Here is a 27312-nt window from a genome sequence, read left to right as displayed (position 1 = left end):
AGACCACTTGGCAATAGGAACAGAGATGTGTGCTTTTTCATATCTTGGAAGGCTTGCTTCCATGGCAAATTCAACACTACTTACACTACTCCTGAGGCTTGGCCTGAGGATCTCAAATGTGCATATGACTCTGGATGCATATGATTCTCAGTTCAGAGAAGATCCAGTACGTTTTAGATTGAAATCGCTCCAGATTGAGAGTATTTGAAAGGAAGTATAAAATTGCATTTCTAGTGTGAGCCTGGGCTGCCGCCAGAGAGCGGAAAGCAAGGGGTGGGGGGCGTCATCGCGATGGGGGTGGAGGCGGATCGCACTCTGTTTGTGGGGAACCTGGAGATGAAGGTCCTGGAGGAGCTCCTCCTCGAGCTGTTCCACCAGGAAGTAGTCATGCCTCTCAGGATGTCAGTTCATCCTATCCCCAGCATCAAGTTATAAACTCAAGCCCTACTTCCACACCTCCTACCAGATACAAAAGGACTGTGGATAATAGGACTCCATCATCACAGATAGTTCAGAGATCATTTTCATCTCCAGAAAATTATCAAAGACAAGCAGTGATGAACAGTGTTTTGAGACAGATGTCATATGGTGGGAAATTTGGTTCTGTGCCCGTGGATCAGTCTGGATTTTCATCAGTTCAGTCACATGGTTAGAACTTTCACCCATCTTCAAGCTCCCAGTGGCGCCATGATGCACACTCATTACAGCGCAAAGTCAGACGGAGTTCCCATCCCTACCTAGCAGATAGACATTATAGCCAACAGCGATACCCTAGTCATGGGCCCGACTACCATTACAGAGGAGTCAGAGAGGATTTCCTCTACGAAGACAGGAGTCCCGATGGCTGGAACCACGACTACCATAACAGAAGAGACAGTAGGGATGGGAAATGGCACTCATCTGGACACTAGGAACTGTGCAATGAGATTGTCTTACAGGGTCATTTTAGACCCTTGGGACTACGCTGGTCTGGACATTTTGTAAAACTGTACAGAGCAGCTTTACACGTTGCACATATAAAAAGTTGTAAAACCCATATCTGTGTTTTCATACAAAAATGAGAAGAACTGTGGTTTCAGTTTTATTACAGTAATATTCTTTCACCTCAGGGTTTTAGGAAGAGGAAAGGGTTTTATAAAAAAAAAAAAAAAGTTCTACAGTTCCTGATCATTTTAGACAATTAGAAAGGATGAATTGTGTAAATTGGTTGAATACAAATGTTTTAATTATTTGTTATCTTTTTATATTGTAAGAATTATCTTGTTAATCTCTGTGGATATAATAGAAAGCATTCCAGTTGGTAGTCTGAAATGGCTGTATTAATAAGGAAATACAACTTTTCAGGGATTCATTTTATTAACACTGTTTGAGGAAGCATATTATGTTTCAGGGTAAATATAGCCTTAGTAAAAAAATTTTTAACATGTTCTTTTGAGTTTTAGCCCTGCTTGACTCATAAATGTGAAGATACCCATACTATTTTATTCTAAAATTTTAATGTTTCCTTTTGTTTTTGTTTTTCTTTGCTGGTCCTGGGCTTGACCTCAGGGCCGAGACACTATTCCTGAGTGGCTTTTGCTCAAGGCTAGTGTTCTACCACTTGAGCCACAACTTCACTTATGGCTTATTTGGTAGTTTATTGGAGATAAAATTCTCAGACTTTCCTGCCTGGGCTGGCTTCAAACCATGATTCTCAGATATCAGCCTCCTGAGTAGCTAGGATGATGGGCTAGAACTACCAGTGCCCAGCAAATTTTAGGATTTTTAAAGATTAAGTCATGTTTTGTGTAAGATGGGCTACTCAGGAAGCTAAATATCTCTACTTGTATATTTTTGCATTAAAAATTACAGTATTAATGTAAGTTCTCTTTCTGAAGAGCAAAAATATCAGTGCATAGTCAGATAAAATAGTAAAATGTTTTACTAAAAATGCTCTTTTTGAGAAAAATTCCTGGAAGCCTTCATGTGCTATTGCCTCTATCAGTCAGACTTCAGAAATTTTTAACTTTTCAAAGTACCCAGCACATGGGTATAAGGGCACAGGGATACAGTTTATCGTGGAGCTTGTACAGGTTGCTTTTTTTGTGTGTGAACATTGACTGGAAAGAAAGTTAACATTTTCTAATTTAGAAAATTTTAAATCTCATTAACAAAAACTTTTTGTATTGATTCTGTTTCCTTGCCGAGCTATTTATAAAAACTCTGAAAAATTTTACTATTAACCACAGTATTTGTACCATGTTGCTTTTTAATATATTAAAAACAAAAAGGAAAAAATGCATTTCTTTTTTAGTTGTTTTGCTCTTTGACATGGCCTTAGGATGTCGCCCAGGATGGCCCCAAACTCTTATTTTCCTGCCTTAACCTCATAATACTGGGATTATAGACACATTCCTATCATATGCCTGGATTTTTCTTCTATTGTTGGTTATGGGGCTTGAACTCAGGGCCTTGGCACTGTCCCTGAGCCTCTTTGTGCCCAAGGCTTGTACTCTACAACTTGAGCCACAGTGTTATTTCCAGGAGGTATTTTGGTTGTTGTCATTTGTTGTTGTTGTCATTTGTAGGTCATGGGGCTTGAACTCTGGACCTGAGTGCTGTCCCTGAGCAATTCAGCTCAAGTGCTCTACTTGAGCCACAGCATCACTTGCAGTTTTCTGGTTAATTGGAGAAAAGAATTTCACAGACTTTGGTACCTGTGCTGGCTTTGAACCTCGATTCTCAGATATCAGTCTCCTAAGTAGTTAGGATTACAGGTGTGAGCCAATAGTGCCCTGTCACTTCCAGTTTTTGAATGATTAATTGTAGATAAGAATCTCACAGGGAATTTTCACCCGGTTTGGCTTTAAACCCCATTCCTCAGATCTCAACCTCCTGAGTAGTTAGTACATGAGCCATTAGCACATGCCCTTACATGCCTGGATTTAATATATAATTTCTTATAGAAAAGAGTTTGTGTAGATAAATTTAAATATGCAATTGCTTTTTCAGAGTTAGAAAATTACCATGTCTTTGAATCAGCAATATTATTTTGATGAAATGTTTAATTATTTCTTTTAACCATGTCTTTCTCAACTAGCTTGCTTCAGAAAAAGTTTTCTTTTGCTTGACTTTTCCTCTTTTCCATGCAAATTTACTCCATGAAATATAATTCTATAGTGCAATAAGTAATTTCCTTTACTTCCTGCAGTGTTCCAATTCAGTTAAAATTCAAAAATTCTTTATCATACTAATCAGAAACAAATATAGTAGTGGTAGTACTGAGTGCCATTATTGCTTTGTATTGCTTTGAGTGATAAATCAGTTAAATGATCAGTTATTGATTATTAATCAGTAATTTGTATGAGCAGAAAAGTTTGGCGTAAAGTAGATGTAGTAACATATTAGCACTCTTAGACCATTTTTCTGCTGTGTAATATAGCAATATGAAAATTTTTTTCTGAGGTTTGAACTCAGGACTTTGTGCTTGCCAAGCAAACATTCTACCACTTGAGCCAGGACCCCCCCCCACCCAAGAATTCTTAGTAAAATATACACCAACAAAGGAAATCAGACATAGATATGTCACTGTAATTTGTCACTATTATTTTTTCATGGTAGTTTACAGTTTAATTCTCATTTTATTTTCTAGAAAAATAAGTGATTGAAAAAGTAACTATAAAAGTAAAAAGACTGTTCACTATCATTGTGCCTAAATTCAGGGTGCTGAGTAGAGACCTACTATTCCCTGCAGACTTACTCTGAAGTTTTATGTAGATTAACTTGAATTCAACCATCAAGATGTATAACAAGGTACTAGACCTATTATTTTATTATTATTCAGATTACAAACCAAAATATTGAAAATAATTCAATGAAAATATAATTTCTTACCTGCCAGGATAATAGTAGAAGTACGATATGAATATAGACTGTTAACTAAAATATTCACACCTCTTGCACACAAAGCAATATGATCCACATCTATAATTACCTTAGCTAATACAACAATCTAAAAATAAAAATAAAACATATAATCATTGAACATTGTCTTTCCAGATTCTTCGTTTTTATGATCAATACAGCATTCCTTATGAAGATACAGTGAGTATTTGATGAAAACTGATAGAAGAGAACTGAGTGTTGGCAACAAGTTAGAATACTTGTCCCCAACTGCTCATACCAGTGACCATAACAGACCATATATCTTCTTCTAAAATATTGGCACCTTTTGTAGTCATTTTTTAACTTAATTTCATTTTATGGTAAAGGTGATGTATAGATGGGGTTATAGTTACACAACTAGCGTAATGAGTACTTTTTTGTCAAATAGTGCTACCCACTCCCTCATTTACTCCCACTTTCCCTTCCCCCTAAGTTGTAAAGTTAATTTGCAGCATAGTATCTTCTGAGCATTGCTGCTGCAATGGTTCACCCTTTGTCCTTCATTTCACAATGTTATTATTCCTCTTCCCTTCCCCAAATCATATACTATGTGAGGTTATTGCTTCTTTTTTCTTTCATCTTTTTCCTGTGGTTTATCCTCTGCTGTCACTGTTTTAATTTTTGTGCCCTATGTGTTGTATATAGATTTACTTTTTGTCATTTTGATGTATCATTTCCTATAAAATATTTCTAGAGCTTTTAAGATTGAAGAGTTAAAAGACAAAGATGAACTGTGTGTGTGTGTGTGTGTGTGTGTGTGTGTGTGTGTGTGTGTGTGTGTGAGGTGTGAGTGAGTGTTGGTGGCTCATACCTGTAATAATAGCTACTCAGGAGGCTGAGTTACTCAGAAGATTATGATTTAAATCAACTGAGGCAGAAAAGTCTGTGAGAATCCATCTCCAAAATAACCAGCCAAAAATGGAACTGGAGGTGTGACTCAAGCCACACCAGACACATGGCCTGGAGTTCAAACTCAACTACTGCCAGAGAAAGGAAGGAAGAAAGGAAAGAAGGAAGGGAGGGAGGGAGGGAGGGAGGAAGGAAGTGAGGAAGAAAGGAAGGGAAGGAATGAAACCCTAACTTAGACACTAATATAGTTTATCTCTCTACTTAGATCCTTATAATATGGGGTCATTTTATAAAACTACTTGCCTATCAATATCCCCAGTTAATTATAAGCATCAAATGAGTTTCAAAATTAATAGTGCTTTGGAACTGATACAATTCCGGTAAACCAGAAATCCTTACTGGGTGCCTGTGGCTCATACCTATAATCCTAGCTACTCAGGAGGCTGCAATCTGAGGATCATGGTTCAAAGTCAGCCCAGGCATGGAAGTCTATGAGACTCAATTAACCACCAGAAAACTGCAAGTGGCCTGTGGCTCAAGTGGTAGTGTGCTAGCCTTGAGCCAAAGAGCTCAGGAATAGCACCTAGGTCCAGAGTTCAAGCCCCACAACTGACAAAAAAAAATTCCTCAGATTTTTTTAATGAAGTAAAAGAGTTGATGTACAAAATACTAAATTTTGTAAACAGACATTTTTCTAGACCTCTCAATTTTAAAATTTTCACTGAAAAGACATGTTTATGTCTTGAAATAATAGCACTTAATATTTTACCTGAAATGCTGCCATTGCCTTCTCAGTTTCAATTTTTGATTGAAGAAAAGGTTCAAAAATAGATATAGTCATCATTCCACTTTCCAATATTAGGTATTGTTGAAAGCGATTATTGAATGCAAAAAGGGTCAATGCATATCCTGCTCTTAAGCAAATTTCCTAAAATAGGAGAAATATCTTTAACAAGGTTTAATTTATCATGACACAATAGGTTTTTTAATTCTTGCCTGTTAAATATATTATATCCCAGGACCAGGAGTTTGGCCTAGTGGTAGAGTGCTTGCCTTGAATGCATGAATACCTGGGTTCGATTCCTCAGTATCACATGCATATAAAAGCTGGAAGTGGTGGTGAGGCTCAAGTGGTAGAACTCTAGCCTTGAGAAAGTCCAAGGACAGTGCTCAGAGCCTGAGCTCAAGCCCAGGACTGGCAAAAAAATAAAAAATAAAAATAAATATATCCGTAACACCAGGAATAAATATGGCATTATCAGGGAAACTATTATTTTATTTACAAACAAATGTTATTGAACATACAAAAATAAAGAGCTGCAAACATGACAAAAAAGGAAAAAAAGGAAACATTTTTGAAATGTGCAAAGAAAACGTTAGAAAAAAAAGAAAATGTTAGAATACTTACCATGAAAATGAATACCTAAGTAGTAAGAAGAAGCAATGCTTTTACTTATCTTCAATTTTTTTATTTCAACATATTTAGTGTCATTTCAAGATTTCAAAGTACAATTGATGAATCAAATCTTGCATGGTTGCTGTGTGTGGTGGTACATGCTTATGCTATAATTCTACCACTCAGGATGCTGGCTATGAGGATCAAAAGTTTCAGCCCATTCTGGGCTACATAGAAAGACTTCATCTCAAAACAAACAGTACAAAACACTTATTTTATAGTATATCATACATTGCATTTTCTGCATTGTAGGACTATCTCCACATTAGATTTAGCAAACAGCAAAAGCCAACTAGGTTGTACAAATATAGGAGGACTAATAGAAACCTAAAAAATGTATTACTAAATACAATTTTAATACTAAATTGTATTTTTCAAATTTAAATATTCTACTTTCAGCACTGTAGCATATAAAACAGATAACTCACTGATCAACTCAATCTTAGTCAATTTTATTCTGCCACTACGCATACAAAAATGCGCTTTGTATATATTAAAACATTGATAGATAAAATGATAAGATATCTGAGGGTTGTTTAAAATATAATATAGGGAAAGTAGTAGATTTATACATGAATTAAGGTTGATCATGAGTTGACTATTGCTAAAACTGGGCTAAGTAGTATTTAAGTTCACTCATCTATCTATTTATCATTAGATATATATTTATCCCCATATATAGATAGAAATTTTATAATAAAAATTATACATTTTAAAAATTATAGACACAGTAATCTCTTGGCAAGAAAAATGGTATTCAGTACAATCAAAGGAATAAGAAACCAGGCCTCAGTCATGGAGAAAGGATGAGCTAACTAATAGCTAAATAGAACACTGGGCCAAGTAAGAAAGAATAGTAATGGAAAAAATGTGCCAAAGGAGCATGCTTTGTGAATCTAATTTAGGTAAGGGGGACTGAGAGAAGTATATTTGGGCTCAAGCCATTTTTCACTACTTTTCCCTGTAAGTTTTACTTCTGCATTATCACTGCAAGTCTACAATAGTCTAATTTATTAGATTCTTCTAAACAAATGCTAATCTTTTGTAAAGTTATTACCTTATCTGATGAGTGAAGAAGATAAAGGACCTCAGAATAATTAAATCCTTCAGATTGTTGTAATTCATTTTGCAAGGAATCATTCCCTAGGACAATGCATGCCAAGGAAAATGCTACTTCAACCTAAATAGGTAGTTTTCAGAAAGTATTTTTCAGTTACTTATTCTCAAATGACATATTTTATTATACAGGAAAGTGCAATGACATAATGTGTGAAGGTGTTACCTAAAGTATAACCTGTTGTTTCCAGTCCCCTGACAAGTGCTAAAAGAGTTAAAAGACTGATACAACTTCTAGAGAAATAGCTTTTTTGGCGGTGGCCGGGCTTGAACTCAGAGCCTGGGCACTTTCCCAGGGCTCTTTTTCTGAACGCTATAGTGCTACTACTTTGAGCCACAGCAACACTTCAGGTTTTGGGGTGGTTAGTAGGTAATTTGTTTAAGGCTTTGGATGTAGCCCACAGATAGGAGTGGGGAGGGGAGAAAGAGGAAGGAAGGAAAGAGGGAGGGAAGGAACAGAGGGAGGAAGGGAGGAAGGGAAGGATGTTTATGTTCTATTTTTGATAAGTTTCAAACCCACTGAAAGTACATACTGAAATAAAGATGAATGCAATTGAAGTGAAGTGTTTTGACAGGGAAGTACACATTTCAAAAGAGATATTGGGGAAGAAAGTCATTTGATTACAGGCATTTTATTAGAAGTAAATGAAATATGAATAACTCTTAACATCCAGCCTTGATAAGGTTATGCTGTCAGCCTCCACAAGGTGCTTTAGTGTGTACCTTGGTGTTTTCTGAGAAATATTGTCTTGCACATATCCATTATACCCACCCAGTTTTATTAATAAGCACAGTAATAATTTTATTCTGTGAATAAACAACCAAACATCTGAGGGAAACATGTCTTTAAAGAGTCAGGACATGGGGGCCAGGAGTATGGCTTAGCAGTGGAGTATTTGCCTAGCAAGCCTGAAGACCCAGGTTCGATTCCTTGTTACCACATACACAGAAAAAAGGAAAGTGGTGCTGTAGCTCAAGTGGTAGAGTTCTAGCCTTGAGAAAGCCCAAGGACAGTGCTCAGGCCCTAAGCTCAAGGCCCGGACTGCCCCCCCAAAAAAAAACAATCAGGAAATAACTCCCCATTTCCTGTCTGAGGAGCAGGAATTATTTCTTTTTCTATCTTTACATGCTTTATCATATTTTTTACTGAAATATATACTTACTAAAAGTTCCAAATTAAAAAAGAACACAAGCCTTTATCATCATATTTGAAGAAAGTATATTTTAATAACATTCACAGCTAACTTTTTAGTTTTAGAGCAATCTTTTATTGTCTACAACTTTTTGAATTCATCTTAAAAAGTTAAGACTATGGTTGTGCACTTTCAGAAAGATACAAATTGCTCTTAAAATTATATTTATGTTAATTCTACTATATGAGGAAAACCTTTAAACCTTGATAAATACCTTAATGTTAGGTGAAGGGTGCTTTCTTAGTAGTTGTATAAGTACTGGAAGGGCATTTTCCTCTACAATGTATTGTTGACTAACGGGATTGCTTGTGTGGGCTACACCTGTAAGAATCCACGTGTCAAAGAAGTAATCTGTTCCCATCTTGTAAATTTAAAGACAAATGCAGCTTGATATTGATTGACAGAGCATCCTAAGGTTAATATGGTTAGTAAATTACAAAAGGAAATGCTATAGTAACACTATTTTACAGTCCTGTTAATGTTTTTAAAGTGCACATGTATATTGAATAAACATGGAAAATGTATTGTTAGAATTGTGGGTGATCTACTAGACTCTCAGGAAATAAATTCAAAAATAGATATATTATCAAGGAATGGTAATAGCTATCACTTATTGAAGAAATAATTGTGTATTGGTCTTAAGTTTATTGTTATTATTTTTCAGTAAAATATTTTATTTCTATAAAATTGCTAAAGTAATCATTGAATCAAATTTTCTTGATTCTTTAAGTGACATGTTCTGAAAAGATAATCTTCCATCTATAGCACACTTCTTTAAGTTGTAAGACTAATGCCAATGGAAAATTCAAGTAATCTCCTTTTGGAGATTAAAATAGCATATTTGTTTTGTCAACAAATGTCATATATTTGTATATATTAATGGATTTACATACTTTTTTTTTTTTGCTGCCAGTCCCGGGCTTGAGCTCAGGGCCTGAGCACTGTCCTTGGACTTTCTCAAGGCTAGAGCTCTACCACTTGAGCCTCAGCACCACTTCCGGCTTTCTTCTATGTATATGGTACCAAGGAATCGAACCCGGGTCTTCGTGCATGCTAGGCAAGCACTTTAACCACTAGGCCAAACTCCGGGCCCCGGATTTACATACTTAAATGTAAATACAAAACTCAGCTTCTCTGAAGCCACTGACATGTTGCTGTCTAGAAAAGTTTAAAGAAGCAGAAAAAAGGGAATGGATGCATGTAACTTTTTTTTTTTTACTACTATACCCTAATCTGAACAACTTTGAACTAATGAAAAGAAAGTCTGTGGATACAAATACATGTGTATTGAGCAGTATTGTATGCATGCTATCATTTACTAAGATCTTTGAGAAAACTATATTTTATTTTCCACAAGCAGCCAAAAATTGAAAGTGTTTTCTTTGGCTGATTTTCTTAAAATAGTTAATGAATTTCTATAAGGAGTATTCAGAAGAGAAGTAAATGCCACCCTAAAGGAAATAGTGACCTACAAAGTCATCTTCTTTCTGTCATTTTGATACTGAATCTAACTTTAGTACCTGTTTTATTGTATATACATTTGTTTACTTCAATTAGAGAAGGGAAGGGGAACAACAAGATAATGAGACTAATGAGAAAGGGTGAGCCACTGTAACAGCAATATTCACAAGGCCATACGTTGGAAATGAAGTTTACAAATCAGGAGGGGTTGGGGTGAGGAAAAGTGGGAGAAAAATATGGGAAGGGGTAACAATGGTCAAGAAATAATGTACTCACTGCCTTATGAATGTAACTGTAACCCCTCTGTACATCACCCTGCCAAAAATATTTATAAAAAAAAACCCCAGTAAATGTAAGGACCTCCAGGATGAGAAAACAAAAGCCATATAATGAGTAATTGTTGTCCTTAATGTACTATGTTATCTCTCATCTCTTTTGCTAGCCCTTGGTTATTTCATATTGTTACAATATTTCACCTTGTTACCTGATATATTTTATATGTGCTTAAATGGTTATTTGAAATTGGATAGAGAAGGGGGGAAATCAAGATGAGCAGGTAGAGAAGGGGAAGGAAATGGGGACCATGTTATGAGAAAGGGTAACAATGTTTGTGGAGTAATGAACCTTCTATCTGGTGAATATAATGTAACCCTTCTATTAACTACAATTAAAAAAAGAAGAAAAAAACAAAACAGTTTTCAGCCAGTCCCATGTACTAAAAAAGAGTTAGAAAGGGTAAAAATTTTGGTACGTCAATCATTAAAATGTCCACATTTTCAGGTATGCCATAAAAGCCAATTCTTTGCAACAAAACCCACTTTATAAACAAGAAATTATTGTGTTACGAGTGTGGAATCAGAAAGTGTATGTTAGCATTCGAAATTCTTCAAAAATTGAAAAAGTTTCAAAATTTAAAAAGAATGTTTTCTCTTAAAAGATAAGATTAAGCCAAAAATAGTCAATGTGTATGTCATCGTTTTCTAGTCTCCCAAGAGTTCAAGAGCAAGCCTAGTTTAAAATTCTTAATGATGCTAATTTTGCTGACCAAGGACTTAGAGAGTATTGTTTATAAACTTTTGAAACATTAAATATGGTTTAAGGCTCTAACAGTGGGAGAAGCTGAGAAGTGAAGAGATTGAGAATGTATACCAACCAATGCAAATGGATCCAACTGCTCTGATGACACTGAGGAGTGTGCCTTCTGCTATCCTGCTGATTCTTAGTAAGCGAACCAGTGGAGCAATTCCATTCCCTTCACAGATCTGGTTTTGATGCACCCTGCTGTCCTTACTTAGAGCTATGACTGCTTCACCTCCTGGTAAAGACAACATAAGAGGCAGGCATGATACTTCAGTGCCTTTTACTCTGTGAAGGTTAGTGTATAGAAAATAACGTACCCACATACTGCATTTTAGCTGAGGATGATAAAAGCATATTTATTATAAAGTTGTATCCAATCTGTTCTGCCATGTACTTTTGTTGTTTCAGTGTTTGTCCTGCCAAGGCCCAAAGTGCTATGGCTCCTTGTTCTTTAACATCTATTTGAAATGCCTGTTTTAGAAAACGTTCCATTAATTCATTGAACATTTATTGAACACTTTGGGGGGGGGTGCAGAATATTTATTTTAGCGTTAGTTTTGGTTTTCACTAAACAAAATACATAAAAGTCATTAAAAAAAGCAACCATCAATGATAAATTTCCTACCTTTAGGAGTTTTAAAAGGTATTTGGTTAGGTCTCTTTCCAGAAATTCCTTCTGTATAAAATGATTGTGATTTGCCAATGACTCCACAGCCATTGCACCTTTCACTTGGACACTTAGTTGCTTCCCTTTAAATAGTTCAACGAGGGGAGGAATTGCTCCGTTCTTAGCTAAGGCATCCTGAACCGCCGGGTTGTTACGCCCGACCTCAGCAATTGTAGCAGAAGATACAGCCTTCAGCACATCTTCAGATGAACCCAAGAACAAGCCAAATTAGTCTTTTAGAAAGTAGAAGTATCAAGTACAACATATCATTAGTTTCCCACATTATAAAATCAAATTTATATAAAACTTGCAGAAAATTAGAAAGTCAAAATAGAAATAAGAAATGAAACTTTGGATTCATCACCAAACTTTAGGTTTATTCTCATTTTTACTTACCATTAAAATATATACTTTTATGATATCATTGTCTACAAAATATTCCATTCATGAATTTATTCTTTTTTTTCCCAGGCCTGGAGCTTAAACCCAAGGCCTGGGCATTGTCCTTTAGGTTTCTCAAGGCTAGTACTCTACCACTTAAGCCAAAGCACCTCATCTGTTTCTTTTCTGTGTATGTCATACTGAGGAATCAAACCCAGGGTTTCATGCATGCTAGGTGAGCACTCTACCACTAGTCCATGCTCCTAGCTCTGAGTTTATTCCTAATTTCCTCAGCCATTCCCCCCTGAAAAAAAAAACTATCCTATTTCAAAATTTTCATTTCTTGAGATATTCTCAAAGAAATCTTAGCTCCTAAGGTATTTCTTTACTAAGTATGGCCCTGGGAATTACTGGAATAACTCAACATACTCCTTCAAATAAATTCCTTTTCAAAACATTAGTAGTATTTAGAGTAATATATTTAGAGTATCAATGTTTTGTGTCTTTTTAGTATGCATTATAAAAATCAATATGCAAGCACATCATTTCCTTTGGAAGGGTATATTTGTAATCACTTCTGCTTTGATTAAATAGAAAATGTTGTTCCACCAGGACTGCTCCGAAGCTGCATTTCTCTCAGTCCTCAGCCTTCTAGTATGTAGGACTGCATGCATTAGCCATCAGCACCCAGGTGACTTCGACTTTTTAAATGAATATTGGATTAGTTATTTGAGAGACTAACTCCTCAACTGACCATTTTTTATTTAGGATATGCATTTCAAACTAGAATATTTTTCAATGGCATTATGTTCTTTGGGAGCTAACTCATATAGAGTTCTTGATGTCCTTGCTGCCCTCACTGGCAGTGTTAATTTTAATCATGAGTCTCTTTACTGTATTTGCCTCTGATGAAGAGCAAGATACTTTAAGCCATAAAAATATTCTGTTCCTAATTAAAATTGGCCCTCAAGATTGAACAACTATTTATAACTGTCACCCAAGTCAATCTTTAATATCATTTCCCAAGTCTCCCATACTTTTGACCTTTATAAATTGGTGTTCTGCTGTAAAGAAGAGCTCCCCATTGCTATTTATTCATTTCCATGTTTATCCAACAATCTATATCTTATGAGGATGAAGACCTGGATTTATATGTCATTCAATGAATTATAAGCCATTGTTTTCCTTATTTACATTGGGCTCAAATTGTTCAGTATTTGGCAAGTGAGAACCCCTTAAAATGGTTCTTGTATCCTTAAGCTATGCTTCCACGCTTTCTCTTCAAATAAATAAAATGCACTTTTATACCTTTTTTCACAAATAGGTGTTCCTGATTGAATACATACCTCCTCTGAACCTGCCCTAGGACCAACCTTTTCTTCCATGAGAGTTTATTTTAATGAGAAATGATACTAAGACACCAAGATTACATGATGGCTGTTCTCATTGCTACTGACATGTAATTGCTTTTAGACATTTCCAATTCCAGTTCAACCACACTAGGTTAATTATTTCCTACTTACATACATCCTGCACATTTTTTCACAGTAGGAAAACTAATAATATCAGCAAATTTATTGATTTTTTTCACCTTACAATATTTATAACACAAGTTCAGAGCTGTTCCACCCACTTCCCCATGAATACAAAACTAAGATCAAGATCTAGCTACCACTTAGTTACCCAAACTAATTTTTCCCAATCTGATTAATCACTTCATTTAAAATACAGTCAGGTTATTGTTTTAATTTTAGTTTTCTCCAGCATTGTAGACTTTTAAAAAATACAGGATATCAACATGCATTTCTACAAATAAAATTTACGTAAGATTTTTTTCCTTAGAGTCACAAAGGCAGTAATATCTTGTAGACACTATAATAAAGCATTTTAATATAATACCTATTAAGTTAAATTACCTTTATATAAGACATTATTTATGGCAATTTCCATACTCACTGATTTTTGGGGGTAATGTTTGAGGTTGAATCTAGAGCCTTACAAATGCTAGGCAAGCACTCTAATGTTGGGCTTCTATACTCGCTTTAAATTAGTTTGTAAAGAGTATTAAATCATTTTTGTTGAAAATGTTTTCTTCATCTAATTATTTATCAGTCTTTTTTTCATATACTTTATTGTAATTAATAGAAGGGTTACATTATATTCACTAGATAGAAGGTGCATTATTTCACATACATTGATACTCTCTCTCATGTCATGGTCCCCATTTCTCCCACCCCCCCATGTTGTTTTTCCCCCTTCCCTATCCAATTTCAAATAACCAATCAAGCATGTATACAATATATCAGATAACAAGGTGAAATACTGTAACAATATGAGATAACCAAGGGACAGCAAAAGAGATGAGAGATAACATAGTACATTAAGGACATATTCTGGAGGTCCTTTCATTTAGCGTCATACTATATGGCCTTATGTATCTAGGTTATCAGTCTTTTACCGAGTGGCCATTATGTACAAAACACTATAGTAGGCATTGGAGATATACTGATGAATCCAAAAAGCAAGGTCCTGGGGCCGGGAGTTTGGCCTAGTGGTAGCATGCACGAAGACCCAGGTTCAATTCCTCGGTACCACATACATAGAAAAAAGCCAGAAGTGGTGTTTGTGGCTCATATGGTAGAGCCTTGAGAAAAGCCCAAGGACAGTGCTCAGTGCGCAGGCCCTGAGTTCAAGCCCCACGACTTGCAAAAAAAAAAGCAAGGTTCTTAACCTTGTGGACCAAGATAAAAAAAATCAATAAATATAATAGTTTCAAAATTACTTGACAGGAAATAAAATGATAGATAGATAGATAGATAGATAGATAGATAGATAGATAGATAGAATAGATAGATAGGGATAGATGAAAGTAGATGACAGGAAACTCTTAAAGTGGAAGTTTGAAGTGTTTACAGTCAATGCTAGAAATGTAGACTTTATCTTAAATGATAATCAGATTCACTTTAAGAGGGGAAATGACTCAATAACTAATTCATTTACTTTCTTAGTTTAAAGAATGTTGCACAATTAGTGTTGCTTTTTATATAAATTACTCTGATAGCACTTGTAATGATGACAATTAGTTTCATATAAGTAAGAGGGTATAGGGGAAATATTCTTTCTCTTACATCATCACAGAAAGTAGAGTTCTCTACCGTCAACTCAGAGGAGATATTAAACTCTTCTCAGATTTAAGGCATATACTGTTATATATTCTCAATGGAAATTATTATTTCAGGATTAATAAAATATTTCTGCAGTAGCTACAGAAGGAATGTTTTGGTGTATATTAGACATTGATATACAGCCTAATAACTGATATTCCATCTGATACCTCCAGATTACCTTGAAATTTAACATTAAATATGTAACACCACATATGAAATCTACATAATTTGTAAAACAGTTACCAATCATCTTCCTATGTATGTACATACTTATGTATGTGTGTATATACACATCTATCTATCCTAATTCACATGAGAAGACACCTGTCCCTCCTGGAATAAAATTCTTTGCATTACTTTCATTGATCATGAAAACAGTTCCATTCATAAATGTCTTATTAAATATTTAAAGGGTGTTTTGATAATCGATTCCTTTTACAAACCATTACTTTAAAGCATTTAGGTATGTAGGTCATATTATGTATGTGTAAATCTATTTGCAGACAAAGTCCAGACAAGTTTGTGTAAAATAAGTGAAAATCTATACTTGCTTCACATAATAAATCTGGTTATTAAAAAAATTCACAGGTTGAGGCTCACCAGAATCGGAATTCAAGAATCTGATAAGGTGTTCGATGCCTTCATGTACTATCATTGATTTCTGATTTTTTTCATTTCCCATACATAATACTCGTATACAGTTCATTACATTTATCAGCACATTTTCTATATCTAAGTTCAAGAGATTTATCAGAGCTGGAATTCCATTCTAAAAATAAAAGAACAGCAATTACATTTTATTTTATTTAATATAAATGTAGTCTTTATTTTAAAACATGATCTAGAATCTTTCTTACTATAAATCTCTGCTTATTTAGGAAACAATTGCCTATAAATAAATATGTTTACTGATGTGTCAAAATAATATTTAATACAATTGAGAAAGTCTTCTGCTTTCACTTAAGGTAAGTATTCAGTAAGTATATTTTTAAAAATTATCTAAAATAATTTAAGGCTGCACATTTATTATAACATAAAAATTATCTAAGAAGTACAGCAAGAATAACTGAACACTTTTCCCCACTTGGAAATGTTTACCTCTTTAGACAGTACACTAGTCATTACTAGTTTGTCCAACACATATTAATATGCTTACTAAGAATATATTTGTTTTGTTTAATAAAGAAAAATGGGGGCCGGGAATTTGGCCTAGTGGTAAAAGTGCTTGCCCAGCATGCACGAAGACCCGGGTTCGACCTGGTACCACGTACATAGCAAAAAGCTAGAAGTGGTTTTGTGGCTCTAGTGGTAGAGCTCTAGCCTTGAGAAAATCCAAGGACAGTGCTCAAGCCCTGAGCTCAAGCCCAGGACTGGCAAAAAGAAAAAAAGAAGAATAAAAAATTGTGTCTTGTTCTACCAACAAAACAATGCAAGAATATTATGGAAAGGAAGAAAACATGTCATAATATTTTCAGTAAGTCTCAGAGACATCCCAAAGTTCATCCATAATAAATGTGGATGACATGCCAACAGGATGACTAACATATCTCTCATTGCCAGGAAATGATGGCAGAGCACAATTTCTCCAGTCAAGTAACTTGCTTGAGGGAAAGCAAGTCACTTCTATTGTCTCTGCTTAAAACAATAGAATTAGGTTAGAATTCAAGATGGCAGTAGGCTCTTCCCTGGGCCCGTGTAGCATAAATTGTAAAAGGCAAACAGCAGAAAAAGCAAGTATGATCATGATACCTTTGGGAAAAAGTTCACTGGTTAGGGAAAAAGGAAGAGAGGAAATTTCATTTTGTGGGGGAGAAAGAAAATGCACCATTAATTTCTGTTTATAGGTAAAAGTGAAGCTAGAAGAACTCACTCAAACAACTTGGCCTAGTAGAGTGTTTGCCTAGCATGCATGAAGACCCAGGTTCGATTCTTCAGTACCACATACACATAGAAAAAGCCAGAAGAGGTGCTGTGGTTCAAGTGGTAGAGCTCTAGCCTTGAAAAAGCCCAAGGGCAGTGCCCAGGCCCTGAGTTCAAGCCCCAGGACTGGCATATATATACATATATATATATATATATATATATATATATATATATATATATATATATACACACACACACACACACACACACACACACGCACGCACGCACGCACGCACGCACGCACGCACACACACATTCTTCCAGAGACTATTTTGTGATGAAGTAGACAGTGGGAGGAAGGAGGCAGTGATGGGAGAGGAGAAATATGGTCAAAATGTACATAGGATGCAGCTATGAAATGTTATAATGAAACAAAGTATTCTGTATAATGCATATAACAAAATTGGGAAGAGAAAAGGAGAAACAGTCTTCTTAACCTAGAATATGTGCCAAGACCCTCCTCCATATGAATTTCTGCAAATGTTGACTCACAAAAGAACCCAGCTAATATGCGTGATGTTCAAAAGTGACTAGCATAGAATCTGTACAAATATAGAGAGTAAGAACAATTAATGAAAGATGTTATGGTTTGAATTTATGTGTTCTTCAAAAATTCCTATATAGGAGCTGAAGCTCCTTTGTGATAATACTAAAAGATACGGCCACTAGCAGGTAATTAAATCATGAAGGCATTAGGAAGCCTATAAAAAGTCTGGAGGAGAGTAGGAACAGGACTGTTGCTCTCCAAAGGCAGTACAGCACAATTGAATACCGGAACTGAAGAAATGAGGACAGACACAGAGATAGTTAAGTATGTGAAGGACCAGGGGGTACAAGTCTCACCCGCTCTGGAACCCTGAGTTCCGATAAGCAACCTATTTAGTTCAGTTCAGAGATTACTGTAGGTACAAGCAGAAAACAAGGTGTCAAACTACATTGTGGCTGCAATCATTGACATGAGATAGAGATTGTGTGCATCATAGTAACTGACTCCTTTATTGTTAGGGAAAGGGGTGAATAGTTTTGAAATCTGTAACTTAAAACATTTATGTTATTCCCACTGTCTCAAGCTTTATAGGGTTCAGTCAACTGTAATTTCAACATTATGGGATCCAGTCAACTTAGACAGCCTTGGCTGTTTTGACGTTTTCAGGGTCTAGTTCCTACCCTTCTGAGTGCTGAGAAGGTGGCATTCCAACCTCTTAACCTTTTCCTGGTTTTCCACTTTGGCTTCATAGTGCCCTGAGCTGAGCCCCTTGATTCTTCCACCTTGGGCCACATGCAGACACAAGGAAGTGCCATCTTAGAACAAGAGCAGCCCTCACTGGACAAGCTACCAACACAAATGCTTACTTCTTTTTCTTTTTTTTTCTCCCATCCTGGGGCTTGAGCTCAGGGCCTGAGCACTGTCCTTGGACTTTCTCAAGGCTAGAGCTCTACCACTTGAGCCACAGCACCACGCCTGGCTTTCTCTATGCATGTGGTACCAAGGAATTGAACCTGAGCCTTGGTGCATGCTGGGCAAGCACTCTACCACTAGGCCAAACTCCCCGCCAGCAAATGTTTACTTCTTAGTGACGTTTTTTTGTTTTGTTTTGCTTTGTTTATCCCAGATCCTGCCTCAGGTTTATTGGTAGAAATGACACCACTCACTGGCCCCCTGAAGATGGTGGCCAGGGGGCCACAGCAGTCCTTTCTTCACCAGCAGACAGAGGTCTTCATCATGAGACCTTCGCAGGGCCCCTGGCACCCTTAGGGAATGCAGCCTGGGATCCCTTAGAAGCTGGGACCTGGGCATTCTTAGGTGCTGCGGCCTGGGCCTGAGCTGGAGTGGCAGCTGGAGTCTGGGCCTTGGCTTGCGCCTTGGCCTTGGCCTTGGCCTTGGCCCTGGCCTTAGCCTTAGCCAGGGCCTGGGCCCCAACCTTGGGCCCAGTGAGCCTGCTGCCCTTGGTCATGTAGGCATGGATGGGCCTGCCCAGCTTGGGGAAAGTTGCTGGAGCTTGTGCGTGGCCTGCTCGGGGAGCTTGCGTTTGTTGCTCATTACTTTGGGCTTCACCAGGGTTTTACTGCCTCGGCCCTCGCGCTCAGAGCCTTGCCGTTGTTGGCCTGCATCTTCTTAAAGCCCTTCTTGTTGTGCTTCTTAGCAAAACGCATGTTCCCCAGGAACTTGGGGTCCACCCCCTTCAGAGACACATCTTTGTGATCTAGGTTTCTTGATGCCATTTCTGTGCCATTTCCGGGACTGGTTGTGCATAGTATGGTTCCTAGACTTGGCCATGTCTGAACCGCCAACCCACAGGAGCCCGGAAGTATTTTTTTATTTTATGTCCTCCCTTTTCTTGAAAGATTTGCAAATGCTTAATACCTGAGTCATTGGTTTTCTACATTCTATATGATGGAATTACTTTCAGTCAAAAACAGTGTTCCATAAAATGACTTACATAATCAGCAATAACATCCTTGTTTTCATAATGAGCAATATCATACAGAATAACAGCACAGCGGGAGTGCAGTTCGGGCTCATCAGAAGCCAATAGCTTGATCAAAGCTGGAATGCCTCCTGCTTCTACCAAAGCATGTACTATACTTTCATGGGTTGAGATATTACTCAATAACCCAACAGTTTTGCACTGCAATTTAATTTTATGACTTTTTAATAAATTGATTAAGGCAGGAATGGTGCCTGTAAAGAAAAAAACAATGATCATGAATCACTTGGAATAAATTATAGTCAATTTTAAATGATGTCTTTTGGCACTGCAATATAGACAGTCACATAAAATATAAAATAAGTAAGATTTTGCAAATATATTTTCCTGTCTTACCTACACTATACAAAGTTCTGGTTGTTTGTACATTTGATTTGTCCACAGCACTGTTATACGCTATTAGTAGTCCTATATCATCAAGATACTGAATTTTTAATGTCATTGGTAAATTCATTTTGTTTGAATAATATATGCTGGTCTCAAAGTCATGATCCTCTTGCTTCAGCCTTCTAAGTGCTGGGATTATAGACACACACCACCTGGCAGATATTCTTTGAGTTACCATATGGTAGAGTTAAGCTCCAATTATTGCACCAGCTTTCTGTGGCTGCATTCGTGCATCTAGTAATATACAACACTAGCCTCATTATTTGTAATTAATTGAAAGCTGGAAATCAATAGCTTTGGTGGGAATAGAAAATTTGATTTCTATTGCATGTTATCATATTGTATTATTCAATTTAAATAAAAGAGAGCACATTATAGAGTATACATAAGTGTTGGAAAATATAATGGGTACAAATAAAACTTTTGTATGTTTAGGGACTGGAAATGAGTCATTCTTACTCAGGTAAATCTATGGTCCATGTTAGGTCTGCCTGGAAGAAATGACTTCTTCCCTTGGCTCTCTCTCCTTGCACCCTGGAAATCCCCACCAGAATCTATAACCCTGGCAACTGGCATGCCTGGGGGCATGGGAGGTCCCCCAGTCTGAGGCATTTCCCCAACCTCTGAGATCACATCTACTTCAGCTGTGGTTACACCCCTCCCACTATATAATCTCTCACTTCCCACCATAAGCTCTCTTGCTCGCCTGACTCCATCTTGGGTGGCAGGAGTCTGCTCTTTCCTCATGCAATAAACCCTCTTTTCCTGTATTGCGTGCAGTTTCCTTTCGGCAGACCCTACAGTCCACTTGTTGAGAAATGGAAAATTCAGCACTTAAAGTTTAAGCAATATTAGGAGACTTTATATAATCAAATAAACTTAGTGCATCTCACATGTACTCAATATTTTATTAAAATAGTGGCTACTATGTTGAATAGTCACAAATAATTTCAGAAAGTTGCATCCGACCCAAAAATTGAACCACTTTACTAATGAGGAAATGAAATTAAATAAGTTAAGTGATTAGTTTGTCCTAAATATGTAACTAATTCTGGCCTAAAATTTCTTCTGCTATTTTTTAAAGAATTTATTAACATTGATTTTTACATCATATTTCAAACTTTTACATCATATTTCAAATACTTGTTTGTTAAACAAGAAGGGAATCTCTATATTTAATCACTGGCACTTAGTTTTTAGAACATAATCAAAATTAGGCTAAGGGTTTGTATATCATAGATACATATTAATCTATGTAATAGAACAATATGTCTATAGAGTCATAAGTTTTTATATCTATGTAGGTGTGTTTATATTTCCAGTACCATGTCCATAGCATTGGGTATGCAAATATTGAGTCCTCGCTCTTGTACTGTTTGGATCTAATAGCCACATATTAGGATACCATGCACCTTTTGTTCCTTTGGTCTTGACTTGTCTCACTCAACATGATTTCTTCTGCTATTTTTTAATTAAAGTAAATGTGGAAGTGGTATGGTATCAGCTTTTAAATTTGCAAAGTTTTAGAGAAATAGAAAAATTCTTGTAAAATTTCTAGATTTCTGATCCTGTGCAGATTTCACAAAGAAAATAAAAATTAATGTTTACAGATACATGAACTGATTTAAAAAGAAAGTGAAGCTTAGCATCAACTAAAAGTTTCTTTAAAAAATATAGTTTAGGCCAGATACAGTGGCTCACGCCTGTAATCCTAGCTACTCAGGAGGCTGTAATCTAAGGATCAAGGTTCAAAGCCAACCAGGGCACAATAGGACCTGAGACTCTTATCTCCAGAAAAATGGGAAAGTGGGTCTTGGCTTAAAGGGTGGGGCAGTAATCTTGAGCTGAAGAGCTCAGGGACAGTGCCCAGGCCATGACCCACCAGATGCATTAAAGTGATTGACTCAAATATAATTTAGCTAAATTTCAAATACAGTAAGAAAAACATAGTTAATAGATTTGTATTACCTGCATCCAAAATACATTTCCAGTATCCGTCTTTTGCTAAGCAAATTACTTCTAAGGACATGACAGCCATCATTTTTCGTTTAAAGTTTTCACACTGTAACATTTCTAGTAAGTATTCAACAGAAAAACACAAGCTGTAATTTATGCAAGATGTAATGACTCATTGGCTTTATTTCAACTCAACAACTGAGATTATCCCCTTGACCATTAACTGCATGCATTACATTTCCATCTGTGTATGGCCTTCTGTGAGATGCTGAACAGATTTATATATGATATAATTTGAATCTGAACAGTCCCTCAAAAACACATTTGTTAAAAGTTTGTTTACCTCTCAAATCATGTTACGTTGGGAGAGAGTGGAACCTTTAAGAGGTGATACCTAATGGAATATTTTAGGTCATTGGGTCATAATCTTGAAGGGGATTGTGGGACTACACCCTTCTTCCTGTTTCTGTGTTTTCCACACCTAAAGGTGAGGAGGCTTCTGCCACAGCCTCCTGCCATAGTGTGCTATTGCATGACAGGCTTAAAAGCAATGAAGACAGCCATAGACTGAAACATCCAAGCCTATGAGTCACACAAAAAATGCCCCCCCAAAAAACTTTTCATTTTATGATTTCATTATAGTAGATATTAGTTATAATTAAAGCTAAAAATATATCCATGAAGGTTTATCGTGTATATATATATATAATTTATTTAAAAATCCTGAAATTCTTTCTTGGGCCTAAATGGTTTAGACTAGCTGGATATATGCAAACAGTGCCTCTCTCTCATATCTAAAATATATTCTGAATATAAATTGTGTGTGGGATTTCAAAGATGGCAGAGAATATTGCATTATCATTCACACATGAGTCCTATACTCTACCCTTGTGTTTCGTTTGTCACTTTTATGTTTATTGGAGGTAATAATTTCTTTTGTAAACTTCATCTAATTTTCTTTATACTTAGTGACAAACCTTCCATCTTTTTTTTGCAAACTGAAAATAGTTCCACCTGGAACTTCCCTTTGCTGTCATCCTTGAAATTCTTTCTGCTTTCCTCTCTACTTCCTGACTCCTTCTACCTTCCATTTTCTCAGAAATATTTCTAGCATCAGTATCTTTAGCTCTTTCCTGGTTAGGTTCTATGGAGAACTCTCCTGTTTGCCACTTCCAATTCTGAGGATTTTATTATGTGAGTCCAAGTGGTATTCAGCTTTTCCATGGTTGGAGTAAAATTAGATGTATACCTTCAATTGGCTTAGTAATTGTTTACCCTTATAAAATTTCTGAATATAAGTGTGGGGGGAAATCTCAAGTATTTATCTCACAAGCATTTATCAAAATATGAAGAGAAGTTTCTAAATTTCTTCTAAAATTAGGAAGGAATTGGAAGAAATCTTTTCCACTTGAACTTTAATTTTCTCTAGTTTTATAAATCTTACTTTTTGTTTTCGGTTTGGAAGAAGTTGGAAAAAAATAAAATCGACATGTAAAATATGGTTTGGATCATGTACCACTGGTTTTAACATAAAAATTAAAACCTAGCCTATTGGCTTGGAAATGGTAAGTGGAGGCATGAAGAGACCCAATAGTTCAAGGTAACACCACCCAGGAAGAAGGTAGTAAAATGTTGTTTTGGAAATAAAAGTGCTTGGCTAGGATGTACAAAGCCCTCTGTTCAATCCCCCAAGATTGTATGAAAACACACACACACACACACACACACACACACACACACAGAGAAAACTACTTTTGCATACAAACAATAGCTCTTTATCATCTCTATTTCTTATTTTAACTCAATTTATTTCATAGTTATTTTAATATTTAAAATAAGCATGATTTGGACTAGAACCATGGCTGAGTGGTAGAGTGCTTGCCTAGCATGCACGAAGCCTGGCGTTCAATCCCTCAGCATCACATAAACAGAAAAAGCCAGAAGTGATGCTATGGCTCAAGTAGTAGAGTGCTAGCCTGGAGCAAAAAGAACCTTAGGGACAGTACGTAGGCCCTAAGTTCAAGCCCCAGGACTGGCAAAAATGCATGATTTTATTTTTGTTTATCAGTTAAATATCAATAATTAAAGCAAATAATAATCAGAAAAGGTATATACAAAGAAATCATGTGTTCTATACTTACCCACCAAAGTTTTCCAAACTGGAAGCTCAGGAATATCTAACTCTATTACATACTTTAGTACCTCTGTGTGAAAAGTTAGCACTGACAAGTGAATTATATTATTTCCTTTCGTATCCGTTTTTCTCCAGTTAGCACCAAGAGAAAACAGGTATTGAATACTGTCCAATGCTCCTGAAGTTGCAGCAAGTAACAGTGGAGTACACTGATTCCTAAACATCAAGAAACACATTACAGTAGTATTTCAGCATCGTGCTTTTTGTAAAACGCTTGATTTATACCATTGCCTTCCTTCCTCAGAAATTTTCATCCTCTCTCTCTCTCTCTCTATATATATATTTGTCTCCCCAGCTCTTCTTAATATTATTGCCTCTCCTCTTTCCCAACTTATCATGTCTTATGAATTCTCTGGAATTTGATCTTGCACCAAGGTCTTAAAATATGCTATCCTGTTCATTCCCTATAATAATTCTGTGAGTGAAGGAAAATGAAGGCAACTCTTATCAATCTGTTTTAAAAGTAATGGACCAGGAGTTTGGCCTAGTGGTAGAGTGCTTGCCTAGCATGCACAAAGACCCAGGTTTGATTCTTTGGTACCACATACATAGGGAAAGCCAGAATTGGTGCTGTAGCTCAAGTGCTAGAGCTCTCGCCTTGAGAAAACCCAAGGACAGTGCTCAGGTCCTGAACTCAAGCCCAGGACTGGAAAAAAAAGTAACAAAAATGAAGCCCAGGTAGAAATAGTCAATTCATTTCACATTTCATATCCAATTACAAATCCCAGCTTCCTCATTGTGGCAGAAACTAAAGGTTTGTCTGAAAATTCCACTATATGCTTTAGGGATAGTGAAAGTTTTTAGGTTGTTAGGTTCAGTATATGGTTTTCCAGACTATTATTATGTTTCCTATCTTCCTTAACAGACATATATTACTGTACAACCATGTCAATGTGTCAGCAAAGCTATGACTGTGTGCATATATCATGTATGCAAACAGGTTTTTATGGTTTGAACTCAGGCCTTGCATTTACTACATAAATACTTCACCACTTGATTCATACCCCCAGCTCTATAAATTTATATTCTTACAAATATGACTTACTCAGCTGTTGCTTCAGCCTCTAATAAACTAGGTTCTTTTCTACAAAGAGCAATGATGATACAGATGTTGTCATAGAAAGCTGCAAAGTGAATTGGCATCCAGCCTCGTTTTTCAGAAAGAGTGTAATCAGCTTTGAAACAGAGTAGACAGATGGTTGCTTCTAAGGAGCAAGCCTGTGCGGCCAGGTGCAAAGGTGTTGGACCTGGAATAGATGGATAAGTGTTCAAAGCACTAGTATTCCTTAAAAACTACCTCTGTGGCCAGGTGCTGGTGGCTCTCCCCTGTAATTCTAACTACTCAAGAGGCTGAGATATAAGGATCATGGTTTGAAGCCAGTTCAGGCAAGAAGGTGTAGGAGAGGCTTATCTCAAGTTAACTACCAAAAAGCCAGAAGTGGAGCTGTGGTTTAAGTGGTAAACAGCTGGCCTTAAACATGAAAGCTCAGGGAAAATGCCTAGGCCTTGAGTTAAAGACCCACGGCCAGCACATTAAATAAATAAATGTATAAATTAATTAGTTAATAACTTTTTGGTGCCCAACCACAGAGTTTAGTATTATATAATAGAAAATCCACAAAATGAGCCAAGTACGGTAGCTCACGCTATAATCCCAGCTACTCAGGAGGCTGATATCTGAGCATCGAGATTCAAAGCCAGCCCAGGCACTAAAATCTATGAGACTCTTATCTCCAATTAACCACTGGTAAACGGAAAGTGGGGCTTGGCTCAAGGGTAGAGCAGAAGCCTTGAGCTGAAGAACTCAGGGATAGCACTCAGGCCAACCTCCATGACATCTATCTCCAAAAAAACAAAAACAAAAAACTACCACCATCACTAAAGAAAGAAAAAAATTACAAGACACTGATCCAGCTTTTTTCCACTTCCAGCTTTTTCCTATGCAAATGGTACCAAGGACTCGAACCTGGGTCTTCTTGTATGCTAGGCAAGCACTCTACCACTAGGCCAAGCTCCTGGCCCCACAATAACTTTTTTAAAAAATACTAAATATTTTATTCATGTCTTACCATTTCTTTCTTTTTTCATGTCCACTTTGGATGACTCTGTTGAAAAAGAAGAGCCCTATAAGAAGCATGATTAATAAAATATGTTTCCTATGTGAGTCACAAGGACTCATATGAGTAAGAGTAAAGTGGCTATGTGTAGAATATAGCAGAGTTACATGAAAGAATACTGAGAGTAACTTTTAGTCAATCCATGTGGTCCTACAACATGCACCTGACACCACATATCAGCAGAGGTTTGGAAACTCTGCCTTTCAAGTAGCCGTTCAAAACTCAGTATTGGGATAATTTTGTGTTTATTAAACAATAAAATTGTAGTAGAGTTGTACATTTCCCATACTTCAAAATCTATCCAGTTATATTTTAATAGTTATTAAGGTAGTTACCTTCATTAAAACATAAAATCACCCTTTATTTTTATTGTCATTATTGTGCTACCCATTCCCAATAATATATCTTGAGTTTCCTTTTTCTAAATTTTATTTTGTTATTATAGGGTGATGTACAGAGGCATTTCAGTTATATTCATCAAGTAGTGGGTATTACTTCTTGAACATTGTTTCCCCTTCCCATGTTTTTTTCCCACTTTCCTTCCCCCACCCCCTCCCACTCATCTTGTTTTTTTCCCTTACCTTCCCATTTTCAAATACACAATAAACATATATACGATATACCAGGTACCAAAGTCAGATACAATAACAACATGAGATAAACATCAAGGGGAAAAGAAGAAAAAAATAGCTTCACATAGTACATTAAGAACAACAATCACAAAGATTAACCTCTTATTTCCATATCTTGGAATTCATTTCACTTAGCCTCATCCTATATGGCTATATGTATATAGCTTTTGAGCTATTATGATGCTCTATTAGGAGAATCCTAAACATATACTTATTGTTACAAATGTGAGAAACCACAGGGATGGAATTTATAAAAACTAATAATTTCTTTGGAGTTTCCTTTTTAGTTATAGGGGATCCACACTTTCCTTTTCAAATTA

General features: G+C 36.3%; 1 protein-coding gene and 1 pseudogene across 4 annotated transcripts in view; one reads left to right on the top strand and one right to left on the bottom strand.

The window, feature by feature from the left end:
* The window catches only part of Ankar (ankyrin and armadillo repeat containing), a 50689-nt gene that overhangs the window by 8482 nt on the left and 14895 nt on the right, over nucleotides 1-27312 (bottom strand). For 2 of the 4 annotated variants that reach the window (XM_090354461.1, XM_090354462.1), the window contains exons 8-20: nucleotides 26313-26348; nucleotides 25289-25490; nucleotides 24191-24399; nucleotides 22062-22166; nucleotides 19659-19900; nucleotides 15895-16063; nucleotides 11705-11946; nucleotides 11397-11550; nucleotides 11153-11314; nucleotides 8753-8859; nucleotides 7287-7409; nucleotides 5543-5701; nucleotides 3874-3991 (exon numbers count right to left, since the gene is read on the bottom strand). In XM_090354461.1, coding sequence (XP_090210587.1) covers nucleotides 3874-3991; nucleotides 5543-5701; nucleotides 7287-7409; nucleotides 8753-8859; nucleotides 11153-11314; nucleotides 11397-11550; nucleotides 11705-11946; nucleotides 15895-16063; nucleotides 19659-19900; nucleotides 22062-22166; nucleotides 24191-24399; nucleotides 25289-25490; nucleotides 26313-26348 — 2028 coding nt within the window. The remainder of the gene's footprint in view (nucleotides 1-3873; nucleotides 3992-5542; nucleotides 5702-7286; nucleotides 7410-8752; nucleotides 8860-11152; nucleotides 11315-11396; nucleotides 11551-11704; nucleotides 11947-15894; nucleotides 16064-19658; nucleotides 19901-22061; nucleotides 22167-24190; nucleotides 24400-25288; nucleotides 25491-26312; nucleotides 26349-27312) is intronic. The other 2 variants (XM_090354464.1, XM_090354463.1) reach the window with 2 other exon arrangements.
* On the top strand, nucleotides 307-1036 carry LOC150048542 (RNA-binding protein 7 pseudogene; annotated as a pseudogene).

The sequence above is a fragment of the Megascapheus bottae genome, chromosome 21 (assembly GCF_031878675.1).
Source record: "Megascapheus bottae isolate mThoBot1 chromosome 21, mThoBot2.hap1, whole genome shotgun sequence".
Taxonomy (NCBI): Eukaryota; Metazoa; Chordata; class Mammalia; order Rodentia; family Geomyidae; genus Megascapheus; species Megascapheus bottae.
The sequence above is the reverse complement of the archived record's forward strand: the minus strand, read 5'-3'. Positions and strand labels throughout refer to the sequence as shown.